Here is a 21,267-nt window from a genome sequence, read left to right as displayed (position 1 = left end):
CCTGCGCTCCCCGTCAATGTTTAATTTGTAATTTTCATGTGCAAATAAATAGAAAAGGAAAACTACATTCAAAACAGCTGCGAAGGGGTATCAAGGCCAGAACAGAAATCCTCAAAATGAACAGGCATCCGAGAGGCATGCGGGGCTCAGCGTCACCCACGTCCCCACTCAACCTGCTTCCTGGGACGGGGGCGTCCAAGGTGCTGCTGGCAGCGGGGACACGGGGCAGGCGCTGGCTCCCAGGGATCCGCGGCGCCCAGTGTGGCACAGCTCTGCTGCAGGAAGGGGCTGAGCACAGGGCCACCTGGTCCCCCTGGGCTCTGGGTGGCAGTGAGGGGCCAGGCCCCCGCACGCCGCAGGTCCCAGCACCCCAGCACCCTGTGCGCAGCAGAGGCAAGGGGGGGCCCAGGCGCCCTGGCTGCTGCTCGAGCTGCGACCACGATGTGGGACAGAGGAATAAACGTGTGCAACCGGAGGAGCAAGGACGTCGCCTGCAACTCCTCCTCTCAGTGACCGACCCTGCACCCGTGGCCAGCAAGGCTGGATCCCCGTGACATCTCGGACACTGGCCGGGGTCTGCCCCCACTGCAGTCCCCACCCCCGTGCATCCGAGACCAGACTTGGAGCCGGAGCTAGGGAGGTGGCGTGAACCACTGCCCCCGCCCCCTTCCTTGGCCAGGAGGCCAGGAGGCTCAGGGCGCTCAGGGCGAGGCCGGGCGGCGGCTGTACTGCACACGGTAGCGCGTGACAGGCAGGCCGTGTACCGTGGCCGTCTCACACAGCGTCTTGCAGGGCACCATGTCCGCATCCTCCTCGCCCATGAGCCAGTCCCGCACCAGGCCGGCCGCCTCCCCGGTCACGTTGTCCTCCAGCCAGCGGCTGTGCCACTCCCCGAAGTGCTGGTGGTGGCGGAGCAGCACCAGGGGCTGCACCTGCGGGGAGGCGCGTCAGGCAGGCCCACACCACCGAGGCCCGGGCTCCCCACTCCAGGGCGGCCTCAGGCCCCAGCGCACCTGCTTGGCCCGGCCGAGCGTGCCGCGGCGGTACATGTAGTCCTCGGAGTTGACGATGAACACCATCTTGTGGGTGCTGAGCTTGAAGCGGCAGTCCACGTCACACGCGCTCTCCACCCCCACCAGCCGCCGCCAGGGGCCCTGGGCGTCACCACGCAGAGCTCGCACCTGCTCGCACTGCCAGCGCCGGAACTTCCGCAGGTTCCTAGGCCGGGCCGGGGGATGGGGACGGGGGCGCAGACTGGATCAGGAACCCGCCAAGGCACCCTGTCCTTTTGGGGAGTGTGACGCTGCCAGGGCCCTCCCGCCCAGCCGCCCGTGGCTGCTCCAGCCTCACCTCTGCAGGAACACGGGCTTCAGCAGGAAGCCCTCTGTGGGCGAGCTGGATGCACCCTCGGTGCCCACGTACTGCTCCACGTAGCGCGCCAGATGCTGGGGAGAGGAGAGGACACCCATGACTCAGCCTTGGTCGGCCGGGCCTGTGCCCCGCCCCAGGCTCAGGGCCAACTGTGCGGGTCCAGAGGCCCCGACCCAGGACTGCACCACTCATGGGGACCTCATGACCAGACCGCGTGTGCACTCAGGCTCAGCAAGTCCAGGCCACAGCACGGCCTTCTGGGTCCCTCACAGGCGACTTCACATGGGGGCACTGCTTATACAGCAGGGTCCAAGGGCAGGAACGGACACCAGAACACAGACAGGAGTAAAGCAGAGGCCGGGCACAGGGGTGCAGCGTGTGCAGCTACCAGGAGGCTGGGGCAGGAAGATCCCAAGTTTCAGGCCAATGGAGGCAGCTTAATGACTTAGTGAGATCCTGCTTCGAAATCACCTGGAAGAGGGCTGGACGCAGCTCAGCGAGCGGGGAGCACTGCGGGGTGAGCCTCTACCCAACCTGGGCGGCTCTGGTTCAGAGAGAAACGGGCAGCTGCGACCACTTTCTTTCCCCGTGACGCCGCCACTGAGCCCGCCCCGCCCGTTTGTACCCTGAGGCAGGCTCTGGCACAGGTGCCCAGGCCGGGCGTGAACTTGGGGTCCTCTGCCTCACCTCCCCAAGGACTAGGACCGTGACGGTCCTTCCTGCCCACACTCAGCTGGCCTCAGACTTGGGCTCCGAGGAGGCTCTTAGGCGCCTAAGTGGGAGGCAGCCGCGCGGCTCCTGGGTTGGGGGCTCCCAGCACACGGGACACTGGGCCCCATCGGAGGTCGCTGCTGCGTCTGCAGCCCCATCCTGGCTGCCCGTGCCTGGCGTGCGGCCTTACAGAGAGGAGGCCGGGTCAGGGCGCGGTCACGGCGGAGGAGGCGGGGCCTCCACCGGGCGGCTGGTGTCCGAGGGTGGCGGACACGGGGTGACGACGGAGGGAGGGAGGCCAGGGCCAGGACGGCAGGCTGCGCCCCAACCTGGCCCCAGGGCCGCGGTGGGAGGCTACTGGGGTCGCTCGTCCTGGCGGCCCCGGGACCCGCAGGCCAGCACCCTCACTGAGTGACCCGTGCACACGCATGGTCACGCGCACTCCCGTATCCCATCTGTGCACGTGCAGGCACGCACTCACACGCACCCCGCACACGTGCGCTGGACCCAGGCCCAAGGGCGAGGGCCAGGCAGATGGACGCGGGATCCCTGGGCCCTGGGGACAGGGTGGCTCTGAGTCCCACGGTCACCACGGGCCCGGCCCCCTGGGGGTCCCTGCCCATGTCCCACCTGCACCTCCACGGGGTCCTCGGTCTGGGCCTCCTCCGTGTCCAGCAGCTCGATGGTCATGATCACCTGGCCCTTGCGCTGCAGGAACATCACCTGGCGGGGCGGGGACAGACTGAAGCCTCGGCCATGGCGCCCGAGACGCACCGGCCAGCCAGCGGCCGCCCTCACCTTGAAGCAGTTCTCGTCGGCCATGCAGCGCTCGGCCCTCCACTGGTAGCTCGTCTCGCGGGCGGCGCGCACGCAGCGGGAGGACAGGGTCCCGCCAGCCGCCCCGCGCGTCCTCTCCCCCAGGTACAGCTCCGCCACCTTCAGGCAGACGTCGTCGCTCACCAGGTGGTGCAGCTGCGGGGCAGGGAGGCGGCGGGATGCAGGCCGTGCGTGAGGCGGGGGCCGGGCCGGGGTCCCGATGGGCCCTGGGGGCCTCCATGGACCGGACCAGGCCAGAGTGGACCACACCCCACAGGCTCGGACCTCCCAGAACCTGCCCAGACCGCACTGCTGGGCTCGGACGACTCAACCGGCCCCAACCATGGTAACGTAGCCAGGCTCACTGAACCGGCTCAGACTGCCCAGAACCGGCTCAGACCACACGGAACCCAATCGGAGCACAGCAAACCAGAGGAGCCGAGGGCAGATCCGATCAGAGCAGCGTAGGGGAGACCAGAGCCCAACGGACCAGACACACAGGAGCGGCGGACCCTACGCCACAGCGGACAGCCGGGGAGGCAGCGCCCACACACGGGGCCGCTCTCCCACGGCAGCGCCCACCCAAGGTGCTCAGCCCGTAATTCACACCAGGCCTGTGGGGTGACACAAGGCCCCTGCTCTGCTGGCCGCGGGGGAGCGGCACGAAGGGCTGTGTCTGAGCGCCGAGCCCGGCGTCCGGCCTGGCCAGCCTCCCGGTGCCCCTAGGCCACAGTCCTGGTCCCGGTCCCCACGGGCGGCCCTGGCTGTGCCCTCGGCTGCCCAGCACGGGCAGGCCTGCAGGGACATGGCAGCCACCCCAGCAGCGCCAGGCACGGCACAGGACAGGCCGGAACACACACCGGGGGCCACGTGGCGGGACAAGGCCCAGAACCACAGGCCCCGACCCCAGAGTAACACATGGCCACCGGACACAGGCGCCACCGGGTCCCCACAGCAGGGCGAGGGGAAGCAGCCACTCATACGGAGGAGCCCAGCTAGGGCGCACAGCACCCTGGGAGCCCCGGCGCAGGAGGAAGCGGCTTGCCCGGGGCTCAGCGCGCTGAGGAGCGCGGCCATGGCGCTGTCCTCCCGGGACAGCCCACTGGATAAGCAGGAGACGGCAGTCAGCACAGCAAGGTCCTGGGCCGGCGGGGCTCCGACCGGGGCAGCGACACTCTCTGGCTCCCGCTGTCGCAGGCCCGTTTCCCTCGCTGACACCGAGGGGCACCCCTTGGCCGTCCATCGTGAAGTCCCGGCAGGTGAACGGGCAGACAGCACGTCCACCAACACAGCAGGAAATCACTCAGCCGCGACAAGGGAGGGCACCCTGGCCAGGCCACGTGGGCACAAACCCTGGAGATGACACTGCCTGACAGCAGCCCGACATGAAAGGCCGCCCCTCACGACCCCACTGACTGCAATGTCCAGGCCAGGCAAGCCCAGAGGCGCGGGCAGCTCAGCAGGGTACAGGCTGGTGTCCCTTACCCCAAGCGCTCAGACAGGAACTGCTCTAGATTTGGCCTGCTTCCAGTTTCCGGGGTATTTGCACATATGCAACGAGGAGTCTCGGGTCGGGACCAGGCAAACCCAGAGCTTGTTCACGCTTCTTACACACGCTGTGTACACAGCCTGAGGGGATTTCATGCGCTGTTTTCAATAATTCTGTGCAAGACAAAGCTCCGTGGCGTGTGACTTCCCAGTTCTGCCATCATGTTGGTGACAGCAGGTCTGGATTCCGGAGCACATGGGATGTGGGAGTTTTGGATTACAGATGCTTAGAATGCTCCAGAACTGTGCACTGCTTTTTTGGTACCGGGGATCGAACTCAGGACCTTCCTTTGCGCAGCAGCTGGCGGAACCACTGAGCTAAATCCCCGGCCCCTTAATTTTTGAGACAGAGTCTCAGGAAACTGCTAGGCTGGGCTCAATTTTGTGATCTTCCTGCCTTAGCCTCCCAGAGTGCTAGAATCATGGGTGTGTCCCACCATGCCTGACTACAATGACTGATTTTATTTTACGAGAATTTCATCTCAGCTTTTTAAAAAGGAGAGGTCTGGGAGGCCGGAAATTGAGCTCAGCGGTTCTGCTGCCTGCCCAGCAAGCACAAAGACCTGAGTTTGAAAAAAAAAAAAAAATAGGGAGCCCTGCACGCTGAGCACGGGGCCAGCCCTCTGGAGCAGAAACCCAGGAGGGGCTGGGCTTCCAAGCCCAGGCTGGCGAGGGAGGGGCCGGAGAAGGGCTGCCCCCCCACCGCCACCCTAACCCTCACCCTCACCTGCCGCGCGATGTTCTGCACCAGCTTGTCCATGGTGAAGCCAATGTAGGCATGGATGGTGAACATCTCGCGCAGCGTGTCCTCGTACTGCGTGGGGTCGATGCTGCCCTCCAGCAGGCTGCGCACCATGTCCAGGAAGGCTGGGTAGTACTCCTCTAGCTCCACCTCACCTGTGGGGGCAGCAGGCTGAGCCGCAGGGCCGGGTCCCAGGGACAGGCCCGCCACCCCTCCCGGGCCGCCCGGTGCACGCAGCCAGCCATAGGCTGGGACAGAGCAGCATGGCCAGAGCTCAGCCTCGGTAGTGGGGCCCAGCATGAGTGCAGCACGTCTCCTGGCCGGGACAGGGTGTAGGGAGGAGGTGCCCCGCCGGGTGAACCATCCGCTCCCTGGCAACTCTGCCTTTCGCAGTGCTGGACACAGAACCAGACCCCTGGGCCGCACCCCAGCCAGCCAGCAACTTCCTGTGTGAGACCTGGTGCCTCAGCGGCCTGCGTCCCCGCAGGCTGCAGCCGACCCTGCATCCAGGTGCCTGGCTCCCAGCTGCTCGGACCCTGTGCGCCTGTGGCCAGCAGCCTGCCCTCCTGCGTGCTCCCTGTGCACGGGCCGGGTCCGTGGGTGCGACTGCAGGCGTGGGGTGACGGCGGGGGAGCAAGGTGGCCGGCTGGGCCAGCCCTCACCACTGGGCCACACCCGCGCGCTCTGGACTTTTACTCTGGGGCAGGGTCTCCCTGCATCATCCAGGCTGCCTCGGCCTTGCGAGCCGAGCTGGGCAGGGGCAGTGCTTACTGGGCTGCTTGAGGCGCAGCTCCATGGCTGGGTCCCCGGCCTTCTCGCGCCGGCCGCCGCACAGCAGCTGCTGGCGCTCCTTCTCGGTGCGGTGCTCCAGCAGCTGCTTCTGCGCCTGCCGGTAGATCTTCAGCAGCCGTGCGCACAGCGTCTGGTGCAGCCGCAGGAAGAAGTACCAGTTGTTGTTGGCGAAGAAGAGGCTGTACACATCGTCCAGCGCCTTGGGCGGCAGCGGTGGGGGCCGCTCAGGGGCCGGCGCCTCCCCGGGGGCCCCTCTGTCCTTGTCCCTGTCTTTCTCCTCGGGGGCGCCGCCCTGCGGCCCTGGCTTCCTCCGGGTGCCGCCCCCACCGCCAGGGTCCGTGGCCAGGGCAGCCTCGTCGGCCGAGTCGTCGGAGACGCCGGGCTCGGGCTGCTGCTGCTGCTGCTGCTGCTGCTGCGAGAAGAGGCCGGGCAGGAAGCGGTGCAGCAGCTGGTGGATGGTGGCCTGGTCCTCCTTCTGGATGGCCGGCTGCCGCTTCACGTAGTAGCTGATGAGCGCCGCCGCATCCTCCAGGATCTGCCGGTCCTCATACACGAAGATGAGGTGCGGCTCGCTGGCTGGCGCGCTGCGGCCCTCGGAGTGCTGCTCCTGGTGCTGTGGGGACCGGCAGGGAGGGACAGGCAGGGCTGCCGCAGGTCCTGGGCCAGGGGCACCCGCCCCAACGCTTCTGCACCCCTACACCCCTGCCCCGTGTGTCCCGAGGCAGCGCTGCTGGGGACTCGGGATGGGGTCCGAGGGGCACCAGGTCCGGGCCGTCGCCAGCTGGGGACGGCACCGCTGCGAGCCCCCCAGGCCAGCCTGCACAGGCAAAGCCTCCAGCACTGCTGACGGCAGGGCCAGGCCGGGCAGGGCCCAGGTGCCACCAGGCCCCACACCCCCTCACCGGCCAGTAAGATGTGATACCCAGACGCACACCCGGCCATGCAGAGGACTCGGCACGGTGGCCGCAGGCCTCATGGGGCCTGCAGTCCTGTCTCACGGGGGTGCACTGGCCTCCATACACTGGGCCTCTGTCCTCACCACAGAGCCTTCTGGCCGAGCCCTGGCCCCGACCCACCGCTTCCTATAGCCCACACACCACACGCCTGGCTCTCGCAGAGGGTGCCACAGGCTCCTATCCCCAGGGCAGGAAGCTGGGGCTCCACACGGGGCCGAGCTCCCTTCCCGAGGGCTGCGGGGCCCAGGCCGGGCTCCCTGGCTTCCGAGGCCCCATCTCACCACAGGACGCGTACTCAGGCATCACTGACAGGCACAGCAGCCACCTGCCACCCACACCCGGGAGGCCAAGGAGCAAGGCAGATGGAGCCAGCCCGGGTAAACGAGGGAGAGGCTCAAAGGAGACAGGAAGGGCCGAGACGCCGTCAGCGGCAGCCGTGAGGCCCAGTGCCCGCTGTTGCTCACTGCGCGCGGGAGGGGCGAGGGCACGGACACGCAGACTCAGCCGGCGGGGGCTGCCTGGCCTGCAGACACCCACTGCACAGCAGAGGCACCCGGGCCCCCAGCCGCAGCGAGGGGTCGGGCTGGTGCCCAGGGTCCCCAGTCCCACGCTGGGCCACGCGAGGCCTGCACTACTCCCCTGCATCACCTGAGGCTGCCTGAGGACAGCGGCCACCGCCCCGCCACGGGCCCCACCACCTGCCCCGACCTCCAGCCACTGTGCCAGCGCTGGCAGTCACCACCTGTGAACACTCCGAGCCCTGCAGCCACTGCACGCGGCCTCAGAACCGGCCCTGGCCCTCTGCCTCAGTCTCCCGAGGGTAAGGTTGCAGAGCCGCAGGCAGGGGTCACTCCTGGGCCTCCTCGCGCTGCGCAGCGGAGGCGGCGCCCACCTCGTCATACACACTCTCGATCTCGTTGAGCAGGCTCTTGGAGCGCAGGGCCTTGGTGTCGTTCTGCTTGAAGTTCACGGCCTGGTGGTCAAGCGACTTGAGGTAGGCCTTCTCATACTGCTCACGCCAGATCTTGTTGAAGCCCTGCTGTGCCTCCCGCCACTCCTCCTCCTTGGCCTTCAGCCTGCGGGCAGGGAAGGGGCGAGGGGCTCAGGGGCAGGCGCCAGAGCAGCGGCTGAACACAACAGGGGAGAAGGGCGATGGTGGCCTTCTCTCTGGGAGGCTGAGGCAGGAGGATTCCTAGTTCAACCCCATTCTGGGAGTGGTGGGCTGGGTGTGCGGTTCCTTCCCTCCCTGCCACTCCACTGTGACTACCCCGGGCTGCAGTGAGCCCGAGGGAAGCACCTGCCACAGCTGCCCCACCCAGCTCCGTGACACAGGCCCAGCACAGCTCGGCCAGCACAGTTGCGTAAGGAGCACCATGGGCTGGCACAAGCAGTCTCATCTGTAAACAGGGCTCGTCCCAGTACAGGGGCTAGAATCCAGGGCTGCTTGTGCATCAAGAAGTGCTGACCATGGAGCGATCCTCCTGTGTCAGCCTCCGGGGTAGCTGAGATTACCCCTCCTGCCAGTAAGCCCAGCCCACTTGGTTTTTGGGGGTTTTTTTAGTACTGGGGATCAAACTCAAGTCCTTGCACTTGCGCAGCAGGCGGCAAAACCATGAGCTACATCCCCGGCCCCCAGCCCACTTGTTCTGAAAGAGCCACAACTAGCCCTGCACATCTGCGGCTTCAGATCTGCAGGACCAACCAAGTGTGGCCCCCAGGACTTGCTAAAGTCACGTCTGCACTGAGCACAGACTGAGTCTCGCCCCGACCCTGGAGGCCACATGGCACGGCTGTTACCGCAGGGGACCCCAGAGGGCGCGGGCACCTCTTCAGGACAACGGGCACGGCAGCAACTGGGTTCTTCTTGAGGCTCTCAATGATCTCGGGGGCCTTGTCGCCGTAGATGCGGTGGATGGCGCGCCGCTGGATCACCTCGGACGTGCCGCCCAGCGCGTCGTCCAGCCGGAAGCGCTCCTGGTCCTCGGGCGCCATGCGCGACAGCTTCTTCTGCACACTCTCCAGCACGCGGATAGTGGCCAGGTTGGTCTCCAGGACCACGTCCAGCTGCAGGGAGGGAGGGTTGGCACCGAGGCGGCACGGCTGGGCCACCGGGCGCCACTCAGCCAAATTGACACAACGAGGACTGCATTTACACAGGCGGCCAGCAGCCCAGGGGGACAGGAGGGAGGGCCGGAGGCAGGCGCAGGCACACGCAGGGGGACCATCCTGGAGGGTGGGCACTGGGGGCAGAGGGTGGCTGAGCGGCAGCACCGACTCAGCCCCTCCTCTCTCCCACCCGCTTTGCCTATGCCGGGCACCAGCCCTGGACCTTGCACTTCCAGATCTCCAGAACCGTGAGGCAGCACAACTCTGTGGGTCACGAATCACCCCGACTGGGATGGGCAGGTCAGGGACAGCGGGGAGGTCAAGGCAGGAGGATCCCATGATCAGGCCCAGGTAGGGCAACTTGGCCACTTAGTGAGAGCCTGTCCTCCTGGGGAGATGTGCAGGAGACCGGAGAGGGTCTCAGTGTCAATACCATGCCCATGACAGGGTGCTAGAGTTCTACTTATTTTTTTGAGATAGGGTCTCCTAAGTAGTTCAGGCTGGCCTTGAACTCATGGCAACCCTCCTGCCTCAGCCTCCCTCCCAGGAATTACAGGTGTGGCCACCACACCTGGTCTGTGCTAGTTTTACGGGACACCACTGCTTCCGGGGAAAGCAGGGAAAGATACCTGGAACAATGATCTCTGTCAAAGTGTCAATGAAAAAATAAAGCTACCTTTGTTTAACTTTCTTTTGCAGCACTAGGAATTAAACTCAGGGCCTTGTACACGGTAGGCAAGTGCTCACCACTGAGCTACACCTTCCGCTATTTTTTAAACTTGAGACGGTCTTGCTGAAATGTCCGGGCTGGGCTGGAACCTGGGATCCTCCTGCCTCAGCCTCCTGAGTCGCTGGGACAGCAGACAGGATGTCGTGTTGGGACCCAGGCCGCCTGGAGGACCAGCTGCAGGGCAGCCCGGGAGGGAGTGGCAGGCTCGGCGGGCACACACCTCGAACCGCTCATCCTCACAGCGGTGCAGCTGCTCCTCGTACGGCGTCTTCTTGGAGCTGACGAAGGTGGAGTCCTCCGACCAGGAGGGGAAGGAGACCCAGGTGTCGTTCAGAACCTGCACGCAGGGGCGAGTCGGCAGCGGCCCTCGGGCCTGCACAGCGGGGTCCCCGACCTTCCGGTGGCGAGCGACCTGGCTGCACTCACGGGGAGGGGACCCCGGGTCACTGAGGACTCTAAGGCTGTGGCAGAGAGACGCTCGGCTGTCCCGGGGCAGCAAGCTCTCCACGCACAGGCCGGGCAGAGACCAGGGTCTGTGGGCACCCGGGCCTGCAGGCGCAGCTGCGACCAGCCACAGTGACACGGCCACAGCCAGGCAGGGCCTTGTGCTAACAACACTTTATTGGCACGCCTGGCCAGGCAGTGGGCCAGACGTGGCTCGTGGTTTTGGTGACCGCTGCCATCTACCAGCACCTTGGATTCCGGAAATGTGGTAACAACCGTGCACACCCCGAGAAGCACCCTGTAGTGGTGCGGAGCCTCACTGAGAACAGCGACCTTGAGACACAGTGGGTCCTGGCAGTGACCAGTCCAGGTCCACACGGTGAGGAAGCAGCCCCACGTTCAGCCAAGGCCACAGGGCCCACGGCCCTGGGACACCCTGCACCCTGGTACCTGACCCTCGGGGGCCCAGCCCACCCGGCCTGTGCCGCCCGCCTGCAGCCGCAGCCACCTCTTTGCAGATGGCCGTCCTCCCGCTGCACCGTGGCTGCTGGTAGGTCTTGGGCAGCGCCCGGTAGCTGGACCCGATGCGCTTGCAGGATGCGTAGTCGATCTCACGGCTCATGCCGTCCCCAGAGCGTTCGCTCAGCGGGGGCGCAAACGACAGCTCCTTCACCCCCAGGAAGGACTTGAACTGTGCAAAGAGCTCCGGGAACTTCCTAAGACATGGGCACAGCTGCAGGCCCGGCTGAACCCTCCACCCACCTCCCTGTCTGCGGCAGACAGGCTGCGCCTCACGGAGCCCAGCTCTGCACCAACTGCCCTGTGCCGAGTGCTTTGTGCTCTCATTGTGACACCGTGGGGCATCCCTTGTGCACCCCGGACACTGCTTTGTGAGGTGGGGACAAGACCATGACCCCACACGGAAGAAGCTGGGAGCTTGGGAACCTGGGCCGAGCAGCGGTCCTTGGATGAAAGTGGTCAGGCATTTGAGTGGAAAACATCCTATGTGGCATCCTATGCTGACTTTGGCCGCCCACCCACCACCCCACTGCAGCCCCTCAGCATGCCCCAGGGCTCAGCTATTCCTCTTATGACCACAGGGCTGCTGGGGAGCTGCCCTTGCTGCTGCCGCCCATCGCCAGCCCAGGGACTGCTCCAAACAGGCCCCTCTACCCTGGGGCGCCACTCACCCCAGGAACGGGCTGACAAGCTGCAAGAGCTCAGCACCCGACACCAGCTCCTGGTTGAAGAGTGCAATGCAGCGCAGGAAGTTCTCGTAGACCTCCTGGCTCTTGAGCACCCGACGCACCTGTGGGCCGGCATAGCACACTGGGGCTGCATGCACCCAGCCATCACGGCTGCTCTCTGCCCTACCCCGCCCAGCACCTTGGGCGGCAGCTGGGTGTCCTCGAGCCCCACCTGGACAGAGATGCCCCCCGCCCCACTCATGCCCGAGGGGAGGGGACATGCCTCACCTTGTCAAAGAAGGAGAACTCCTGCAGCGTCCCGTACTTGCCCACGGCGGCCAGCGACAGGTCCTTGGTCCCCCGCAGCTTCACCTTCTTCTGCAGAGAGAAAGCCCCTGCGTAGGCTGTGGCCTCCCGGGCCGTGCTGAGGGGACAGCGGGCATCCTGAGGCCCACTCCCAGCCTGGCGTGCTTACCTTGGCGGGAGCAGACACGGGCCGCAGCAGGGAGGGCCGAGCCCGCTTCCGGCCGTGCTCCAGGCCCTTCTCGCGTTCGCTCTTCTGGGGGCCGCTCACCTCGCATGGCCCGCTGCCTGTGAACTGCGGGGAGGCCAGGTCAGCGCCGCACCCACACGGCCCACCTGCGGCCCGAGGCGGCGGCTCCCGCAGCCTGAGCCCCGGAAGGGCCACACGCAGGGGTGCAGCAGGGCCGTCACCGTGACACTGTCAGGTCACCACAGACACGTGAGCAAGGAAACGGGCAGCACAACCCAAAGGGGCGGGGTCAGCAGGACATCATCTGTGCCGGACATGGTGGTGGATGCTTCTAGGAAGCCGAGGCAGGAAGGTCACAGGTTCAAACCCAGTCTGGGCAACCCAGCAACTCAGTGAGACCCCATCTCAAAATGAACAACAAAGCACCAGGGACATAGCTCAGTACGAGGCCCACGGTTCAGTCCCCAGGACAGGGAAAAGTAAAAGCACAGTGTGTGCTGTGCACACCAAGGAGCTGTCTGGGGAGAACACAGGGTGGCTCGTGCGGAGGACTCGGAGCTCACTGGGCCCTGCACGCACGCCCACAGCTGTCACGCACTTTGCCTCGGCCCCACGAGGCTCTAACCGGATGCACCTGAATAATTACGCCATCCGGGAGGCTGTCTGCCTCCTGCAAATCCCAGCCAAGCGGACGGGGACAGCATGACAGTGCCGGGTTCCTGTGGCCCCAGGCCACCGGGCAGGAGGCCGAAGGTGGCCAGCTTGTACAGCCAGGCTTCCTGGCTGTGGCTGCGCCTGTTTATCATGTAGTTTTATTGGCATACAGCCACACACACTGGTTCACACACTGCCCGTGGCTACTTCCTACTGCGGGGCTTGAACTGCGCATCACCCAGGCCCTCAGAGGAAGCTAACTGACCCTGACCCAGACCTCGGACTCAGCCAGGAAAGTGGCTCATTTCCTCTTTGGTATCTTTTTCATACCTCGTTCTTCATTTCTTCTTGGTTTTTTGAGACAGGGTCTCACTATGCAGCCCAGGCTGGGCCTTAACTAAGTAGCCCAGGCTGCCCTTGAGCTCCCAGCAATCCTCCTGCCTCAGCCTCACAGGTGTGCACCACCACGCTGGACTCCCACCACCAGATTCCCACCCTGGGCATTTACTAGCAACTTAGTGAGACCCCATCTCAAGATAAAAAATAAATAGGCTGGGCCAGAGCTCACTGTGAAGGCCCCAGTACAGGGGGAGGAAGAAAGCCAATGACTCAACTGCAACGTCAGGGCTTGACGTGCGCAGTGTTGCAAGGAGACACAAGGAGAACCTCCGGGTCCCCAGCGGTTCCCAACCCTGAGCCCTGGAAGCTAGAGCGGTGTACAGAAAGCGAGGTCAGGGAGCTTCACGGAAACTCAGTACTTCTGCACAGCCCGGGGGGCTAAGAAAGGGAGGGAGGGCAGAATGGGGGAACCACAGCTGCAAAGCACACAGCTGGGGGCCGGGGACTTAGCTCAGTGGTTCCGTCGCCTGTTGCCCAAGCTCAAGGACCACACAGCTGAAAACCTAGGTCAGGATCTTGTAGCAGTCTCACGACTCAACAAAGACAAATTTAAGAACTGGCCAAGGAGGGCCGGGGGATGTAGCTCAGTGGTTCTGCCACCTGCCTCACAAGCGCAAGATCCTGAGTTTGATCCCCGGTACCAAAAAAAAAAAAAAAAGAACTGGCCAAGGACCAAACAGGGATTTCTCCAGAGCAGACGTCAGAAGCACAGGAGACGTGCAGCAGGCCAGGCGGCCGGGAAGCATCAGAGCCACCGCACTGTGGCTGTGACGTCACGCTGGCCGAAGCAGCGGGAACACGGCGCACCCAGCACACGGGCTCTGCACACTTGTACAGCCGTACAGCTGCTGTGGAAAACTGGCAGGGTTCAAATAGTTAACAGGTCAGGCGCGGTGGCACATGCCTGCATCCCAGGCACCTGAGAGGCTGAGGCAGGAGCATTCCAAGCTCAAGGTTGGCCTGGGCAGCTTAGTGAGACCTTGTCTCAAAACACAGAAAGGGTTGGGGGTGCAGCTCAGTGGCCTGGGGCCAACCTCTAGCCCTCCACACATAAACACACAAAGTTACTACACGATCCAGCAGTTCTACTCTAGGTATAAACTGAAGACTGGAACTGGGCGTTCAGACAAGCACGTGTACCTGACTGCACAGCAGCATCATTCACAGCAGCCAGAGGACCAAACGAGCCCACACATCCATCTGCAGGTGAATGAGTAAACATACGGAGGACAGCAGCAAGATGGAATATTACTTGGCCATGAAAAAAGGAACAAGTGGCTGACACAGCCACAGCATGAATGAACCTGGAGACCGTGACACTGAGTGACAGCAGCCAGACACAAGAGGCCACATGGTGTGTCATCCCACAGACATGGTGTGTCTAGACCGGCAACTCCATGGGGACAGGAAGTGGATGGTGGCTCCCAGGGACAGGGCCCCAGAACCACACAGAGGTGCTGACCGCACACACTGCGAATGTACTGAATGCCACCGGGTCGTGCACATGGAAAAGGTGGGTTTTATGTTGCATTAACTGCATCTCAGCTTTCCCAAGAAAACTTACGTCCATCAGAAAAAAGGAAGGGGAAGAGAGGCAGAGCAGGTGCCACGGCCTGGCCTGGCTGTGGGAGGGGAGACCCCGGCTCGAGGCCCCACCCCGCTCGCCCAGCCAGGGACCGAGCAGCCCGGCAGGTGGCTCACCCTGCCCAGCTCCATGCCCACACCCCGCCTCCCGCAGGCACTCACCAGCGAGCGCTTGGCCTCGGGCAGAAACTGCCCGAACTCGGACAGCAGGTCCTCCTGGCCGCGGAAGAGGTTGGCCACCTCCGTGAAGACCTCCTCCTCCGACATGCCCCGGAATGGCCGGGCCTTGGTATGCAGCTGCTCCTTCTGCAGGGGACAGGAGGGGACTCGTGAGGCCAGACCCAGGTGGCGCAGTGCAGACGGGGACCCCGGGGAAGGGACAGAGAGGCCCCGGTCGCCAGGCAGGAAGGGCCTGCAAAACCAAGGCTGCCTTCCCCAGTCTGTCCCTGTCAGCCTTACCCAGGATGGCACAGCCCCAGCCCCAGTGCCCAAGCCTCCCCTCGGGCAGGTGCTGTTCCAGGCCCACTGGGCAGCAGCCGTGCCAACCGGGGCCCTGGATGGGAGGAACTGTCCATCCTGCTCCCTCGGGGCTGGGATGAAGCCGGGCCACACACCCGATGGGCAGCCCAGTGCGGGGCCACAGCCCGCTCCCACGAGCACCCACAGCACCTGCTCGGGAGGGGAAACTGCCAGCCCTGCCCTGAAGGTTACCAGGACAGAGGCCATGCGGGGCACCTGGGGTCCTCCCACCCCTGCGGGCCCCACCTGGTACGTATGCAAGATCTCCAGGAAGGACCTGTAGATCTCGGGGTGGTCCAGGAAGCGGGTCTTGATCTTGTTCACGTAGCTGATGGCGTTGTTGAACTCTACGGAGTCCGACTCCAGCGGCCCCTGGGGCTTGTCCTCCTTGTACGGCGCCTGCTGCCTGAAGTCCTCCGTGCAGTCGCCGTGGCCGTGCGAGTTCTCCTGACAATGAGACCAGCAGTTACCGCAGGGCCGTGCTGGGCGCAGGCCCACGCTCAGCCAGGTCTGCCCTCCCCTCCGTGGGCAGCCCAGGCTCCCACACGCCAGGCAGCACTCTGAGCCATGTCCCAGGCCTTCTTATTTCTTAGCTTCAGACAGGGTCTTGCTAAGTGTCCAGGCTCTCCTTGAACTTCCAGTCCTCCTGCCTCAGCCTCCTGAGCACCTGGGACTACAGGCCTGCATGGCCACACTGGCCTGCGTCGGCTTTGTGAACTGTCTGCGAACAGGGCTGTTACAGAGGCCCGGAGGGTGGGGCAGGCAGGGCTCACGCAGGGCACACTCCCCAGTCTTCCCCGAGAGTCCCCAAGTCACCGCACTGGTCCCCAGCCCGACTCCTCACGGGACACCGGCTGCAGACACAGCCGCCGCAGGCCTGAGAGGCACAGCTCCAGGCCCCTCCTGGTGCAGCAGCCAGGAGCTGGGCCGCCCTGCCTCAAGCCGCACCCTGTGGACACCTCAGCGCACCTGGCAGTGTAGAGCCCACCGACAGCTGTGTTCTCCAGGGAACCACAGTACAGACGGGCTGGGGCGCAGCTCGGGCGAGTGGTGCTCCAGCCCCAGCACCACGGAAAAAGAGAAAACCCCAGCGGCCACGGGCTTCCCATCCAATTCTCTCCCTGGTCTCCATCCGAGGGGAAACAGAACGGGGGGCCACTCGGCTGCGCAGGGGACAGCGCCGACCCCGCCAAGGGCAGGGCTGCACAGGAGGGCGCATGAGGACCTCGGGAACAGAGCAGACACGCCCGGGCCAGGCCGGCCAACGCCTGGGGCTGTCCGTGATTTCCCTCCCTGCGCAGGTTGCCCGGGTGCGGCAGAGCAGCCTCTGGGTCAACAAGCTGAACACTGCAACTGCACAGCGAGGGACAGCCGGGCACGAGGTCTGAACAGGGCCACAGGGCCTGCCCACAGTGGCGCTCACAGCCAGGGCACCAGGGAGAGGGGGGCTCGACCACACACCAACCACGCGGGGAGGCTGAGGCAGGAGGGTCCCAAGCTCCAGCCCAGCCTGGGCAATTCAGCAAGGCCACGTCTAAAAACGAGCTGGGGATGGAGCTCAGTGAGAAGGCCCTGGTTTCAATCCTGAGTACTGCAAGGAACAAACAAAACAAAATTACGGGGTGAGGATGACACAGCCACCCCAGGGATGAACATCAAAACCCCGACGTGACCGCAGCAATACAGGCCACACGGAAAGGGCTGCTCTGACGCAAACGTCCAGAGCAGGTGGGGCCACAGGACAGGACGGAGCAGAGCTCACTGCGGGGACCGGAGTGTGTGGGGGGGGGACAGGTCTGTTTTGGGGTGACAGAACGTTCTGAAGCAGTGGCGATGGCCACACAACACTGTGGAGACCCTGAACGCCAGGAAGGGCAACTCTCGGATGGCCAGGCTTGCCGGGCTCACGTGCTGTGGGTGACACCACAGCCCATGGAGCGTCTCACCTGGGACAGTGGAGAAACCCAGCCACGCAGGGCCGGGCAGCTGCGCAGGGCCTCCCGGCGCCTCCTCACGGCCCGCCCTGTCCCACAGCCACCTTCCCCAGCTCAGTCCCTTGGGGACAGCAGAGGCCCCAGCCCGCAGGCCGGCTGTCCCCACCGGGAAGCAGGGTACAGAGGCCGCAGTGCCTGGGAGGTGGGCGCCTCCCTGGGGCGCCAGGGCGGCTGTGGTGTGAATGGGTCACCGGGAAGTGTGCCCAAGGGCGACCCACTGCCTCCAGGGGGGCCCTGTCCCGGGCTGGGACCACACTTTCCCGGGAAGTCGCCTGGGCCCCTGTGCTGCGGCTCCTGACCCTGGAGCCGGCCTGGCCTGGACAGATGCTCCCATCTGCCCGCGGGCCTCACCGTTGCCAGGAAGGCGGCGCCAACACACAGTGAAGCTGAGCCTCTTCCAGCTTGGCTTTCTTTTTCTGTAGTACATGAGATGGAACTGAGATAGCTCCACACCCAGCCCTTTTTTCTTTATATTGTGAAACACGGGCTCACGAAATCACTAAACCTGCAATCCTCCTGCCTCAGCCTCCCGAGTGGGGGGATCACAGGCGCATGCTACTCTGCAGGGCTGAACCCAGGGCGGTGTGAGGATGCCTTGAGGAGGGGTGGAGGGGTAGGATGTCTTAGGAGACGTGGCTGCCGCTCAGGCCAGCAGGGGGCGCCCTTTCCCCGACTCCCCTGGTCCTCACCGGTTAGCACAAGTCTGTCCCCAGACCTAGGTTCTCACAGGGTGTTCTGGCCCCCCACACACACTTGGTGACTCGGAGATGTGGCCTCCTGCCCTTCCCCCAGCGCCCACAGCCACCTCCTGTCCACAGTCGGAAGGCTTCACAAGAAGACAAAAGAACAAGCAAGCTGCAGTTTAAACTGTGAGCCCAAAATACAAACCAGAAAAGAACCCCCGGGACCTCCCATGTGGGAGTCTGCTGGGCTTCGCGGTCACCATGGCCGCCAAAGGGCACCTCATGGGCATCGCCGCTGGGAAGCCAGCACCCGGCTCTCCTGCTGGGAGGGGTGGCTGCTGGGTCTGTCCCGGCCAGGGGAAGCCAGTGGCCCCGGGGCACCCATGGCTGCCTGGGCTGCAAGGCTGCACCCTAGCACTGCAAGGAAGCCCCATACTCCCTGGCAAGGCCTGTGGGACGTCCCATTGGGGTGGGAGGAGCAGGCACCCCTGCCATTCAGGGCAGAGCAGATTCCGAATCCAGCCAGGAGCATGCTGAGATCCAGCAGGAAAGTGGGGCCCTGAAGCCCAGACAGCAGCAAGGTCACTTCCACAGAGGGAGGCTGCGACACGCCCTCCCAGGCCTGGCTTTCCCAGCCCACGCTGGTCAATTCCCTCAGCAAATGGGAAGAGGAAGCGAGCACACTGGGCCTCAGCAGCCAGGGCACCCGGGTTCCCGCTGCACCCCCTCGTGGGGCTCACCTCGGCACAGGGAGGCAGAGCCTCAAGGCCTTGCCCCTCCCTCCCTTCGTCTCCTCTGTGCATCCAACTCCCTCCAAGGGAGACACCCGTGTCGCTGGCCAAAGCCTCACCCGTGCCCTGCCGGCCCCTGTGGTCACTTAGAGCCCGGTCTGCAGCAGGGGTGGCTCTGGCCCAGCAGACACGGGGCAGCGTCTGCAGACATTGCTGGCTGTCACAACGGGGTGACTATCTGGTGATGCTGCTGAGGTCCCACAATGCACTGGGCGGCACCCCGCCCCCTGTAAGCAAGAATTGGGGCCTAAAAACCACCTGTGCTGAGACAGAGACAAACACACCGGTTCCTTACCCAAGTTAAGCTCAAACAGGCTTTTCCGTTCAGAGGGTCCGGGGGTGGTTTAGCAAGAAGGGGTTCAGAGACAGGGTAGCAAGCTGTCACCCCCAAAAGGCTTCAAAAGCCCAAGCCTGAGCTGAGCCTATGACCCCAGAAATGCCAACCATGAAAACAGCTATTGAAGACACACACAGCGCACCCACTTCACTCCGCTGGTGACACCAAGAGTGCTGGCGGGCCGGCCAGGCAGGGCCCCAGCCCCGCGCCCAGTCCTCAGCATGGCTCCGCTGTCATCGGACTTCACACTCACTCCGTCAGGACGGTGCCCTGAGCGTGTGTACGCAGACCAAACCCAGGGCCTCACATGTGCCAAGCACACGCTCCACCACCAGGCTGCACCCCAACCCCTACTCCTAAGTGAACGGGTCTCACGCTGGGTCTCAGCAAGGACACGAAGGGGACCCAGCAGGCCCCGACCACCGGAACCACCGTACCTGGCTCATTAGAGGTGACTGAATGTTTATCTTGCCGTTCTTGGGAATGTCTATCCTGTATCCGAGGGGAAGGAAGGCATTAAATCCGACGATGAGGTCTGGGTGCTCGTGGAAGAGCTGGGACACGCGTCTGATGACTCCGGGAGTGTCGATGCTGAAGGGAGGGGACCACGAGTGGGCAAGAGGGTCCGGGGAGCAAGGTCCACGCCCACCCCGCTCCCGATGCCTACACCGCCACAGTCGCAAACTTCCAACACGGGACCAAGGCGACACCATCTGTCTACCTCCCAGGTGCCAGGCCTGGCCCCGGGGCCCCCTCGGTGAGCACTGTAAAACATTCACACAGCACAGCTCCCCAAAACACTCTGACCACACACACCGGTTCAGAAAATCTCAGCACAAGTTAGAGAGTAGCAGGAGGCCAGAGTCTTCTTAGCAATATGACAACTTCACTCTTTTTGTACGAACCCAAGACTGCTGATGACACAGATTTTGAGCTAAGCAACTGAGTACAACGCCCCATGACCACAGGTGACCATGGCCTAAGGGAGGGCACCAGCGTGGTAGCCTTGGGACTTACAAGAATCTAGGGAGTCTGAGGGCCTGAGTTGTAATCCTGTCTCTGCCATGAAGGTGGATCCCTTACCTACTGCAAGGCACAGCAAGTGTTCCATGAAATACAAAGGCCTGATCCTGGAGTACCTCCACCATCTCAGGCCTCCCAATTCTGTGCCTAAAAAATGGCCCATGAATGATAACACCTTCTATCTGCCAGGTTTCTTACTAAACATTATGTGTGCCTTACTTCCAAGCATGCTTGGGATTAAGGGGGCGCGAAGAGAGACACCTTGGGAATAGATTTAAGGGGGAGACAGGGCCAAAACACATTCAATCAAGAAATATTTTCATGCAATGGTTTACAAAACCAAAAAAAAAAAAAAAAAACAACATCAAAGTTAACCTCTCTAGATCTTTCATGAATAAAACTCACATAAAAACCAACGTTTAAAATAAAGAACCTTGGGGCCGGGGATTTAGCTCAGGGGTTCCGATGCCTTGCCTTGCAAGCTCAAGGACCTGAGTTTGATCCCCGTACCAAAAACAAAATAAAATACAGAACCTAGGGGCGAAGATTTAGCTCAGTGGTTCCAGCGCCTGCCTGGAAAGCGCAAGGTCCCGAGTTCAATCCCCGGCACCAAAAAAATAAATTAAATTAAATAAAGAACCCAACTCTGCCTGCCTCTCAGAGACCCCCGCCCTCTTTCCAGGAGTCCCCACTGCAGCACAAGGTGGGGACCACGCAGCCCCATTTTTTTAGGAGTTGAGACTGGGAATGGGGACAACCTACTGCAAGGTCACTGGGCTGCGGGGGCATCGGATGGGGGCTCGGGCGGGGGTACCCAGGCTGGGAGGATCCCCGCGGTCACCTCTGGCTCTTGAACTCCTTCATGATCTCCAGGAAGCCGTTGTAGGTGGCGGGGTCGCTGCCGAAGCGGATCTTCACCTGGTCCAGGTAGGTGAGGGCGTCCTCCACCTGCGGGAGGGCGGGGGCGCTGAGGGCCGGGGTCGCGGGGGACGGGGAGGACGAGGAGCAGGGCGGGGCTGGGGTCTGGAGTGCGGAGTGCAGGCGAAGGGAGGGCACGGGGCGAGCCCGCGGGCGCCCAGGGGTCGGGGGTCGCGAGCTGCGCCCCAGGGGAGGCCGAGGGAGGGCCGGGCGGAGCCGGGGCGGGCGGCGCCGGGCCAAGGGACCACGGGAGCGCAGGGCCGGGTCCTGGGGAGCAGGGCGCCACTCACGTGCACCGGCAGCTTCTCGTGGCCCGCGGAGCCCGAGCGACTCCAGCGGGCGCCGCTGAGCCCCCGGCCGGCGGGACCCCCGCCGCCAGCGTGCGCCATGTTGGAAGTTCAGCCGCGGCGCCCCGCCCCCGCGCCAGGCCGCGCGGCGCATGCGCCTCCCCGCCCCTGGGTGGGGCCTG

The 21,267-nt window shown here is 64.0% G+C and overlaps 1 protein-coding gene across 2 annotated transcripts; it reads right to left on the bottom strand.

Annotated features, from left to right (window-relative positions):
• Window positions 1-7: 7 nt before the first annotated feature.
• On the bottom strand, window positions 8-21,225 carry Sin3b (SIN3 transcription regulator family member B). 2 transcript variants are annotated; one of them, XM_004873260.4, is made up of 19 exons: window positions 21,089-21,225; window positions 20,722-20,828; window positions 19,295-19,448; window positions 15,299-15,499; window positions 14,696-14,839; window positions 11,879-12,001; window positions 11,692-11,781; window positions 11,407-11,525; window positions 10,725-10,932; window positions 9,993-10,109; window positions 8,762-9,000; window positions 7,829-8,012; window positions 5,960-6,593; window positions 5,174-5,343; window positions 2,881-3,054; window positions 2,713-2,805; window positions 1,351-1,445; window positions 1,014-1,218; window positions 8-932 (listed from the first exon to the last, which is right to left on the bottom strand). In XM_004873260.4, exons 1-19 carry the CDS (start codon window positions 21,185-21,187, stop codon window positions 702-704), a joined length of 3,387 nt encoding a protein of 1,128 aa, XP_004873317.2. In that variant the 5' UTR covers window positions 21,188-21,225; the 3' UTR covers window positions 8-701. The 2 variants fall into 2 exon arrangements, with proteins under 2 accessions (XP_004873317.2, XP_004873320.2); XM_004873263.3 differs by lacking the exons at window positions 8-932; window positions 1,014-1,218; window positions 1,351-1,445; window positions 2,713-2,805 and adding an exon at window positions 4,384-4,527 and having other exon boundaries at window positions 2,887-3,054.
• Between the last annotated feature and the right edge of the window lie 42 nt (window positions 21,226-21,267).

This window comes from Heterocephalus glaber, unplaced genomic scaffold (genome assembly GCF_053883595.1).
Source record: "Heterocephalus glaber isolate CG9 unplaced genomic scaffold, H.glaber_assembly_v1.0 deba00001761, whole genome shotgun sequence".
NCBI lineage: Eukaryota > Metazoa > Chordata > Mammalia > Rodentia > Bathyergidae > Heterocephalus > Heterocephalus glaber.
This window is presented reverse-complemented; position numbering and strand designations above follow the sequence as displayed.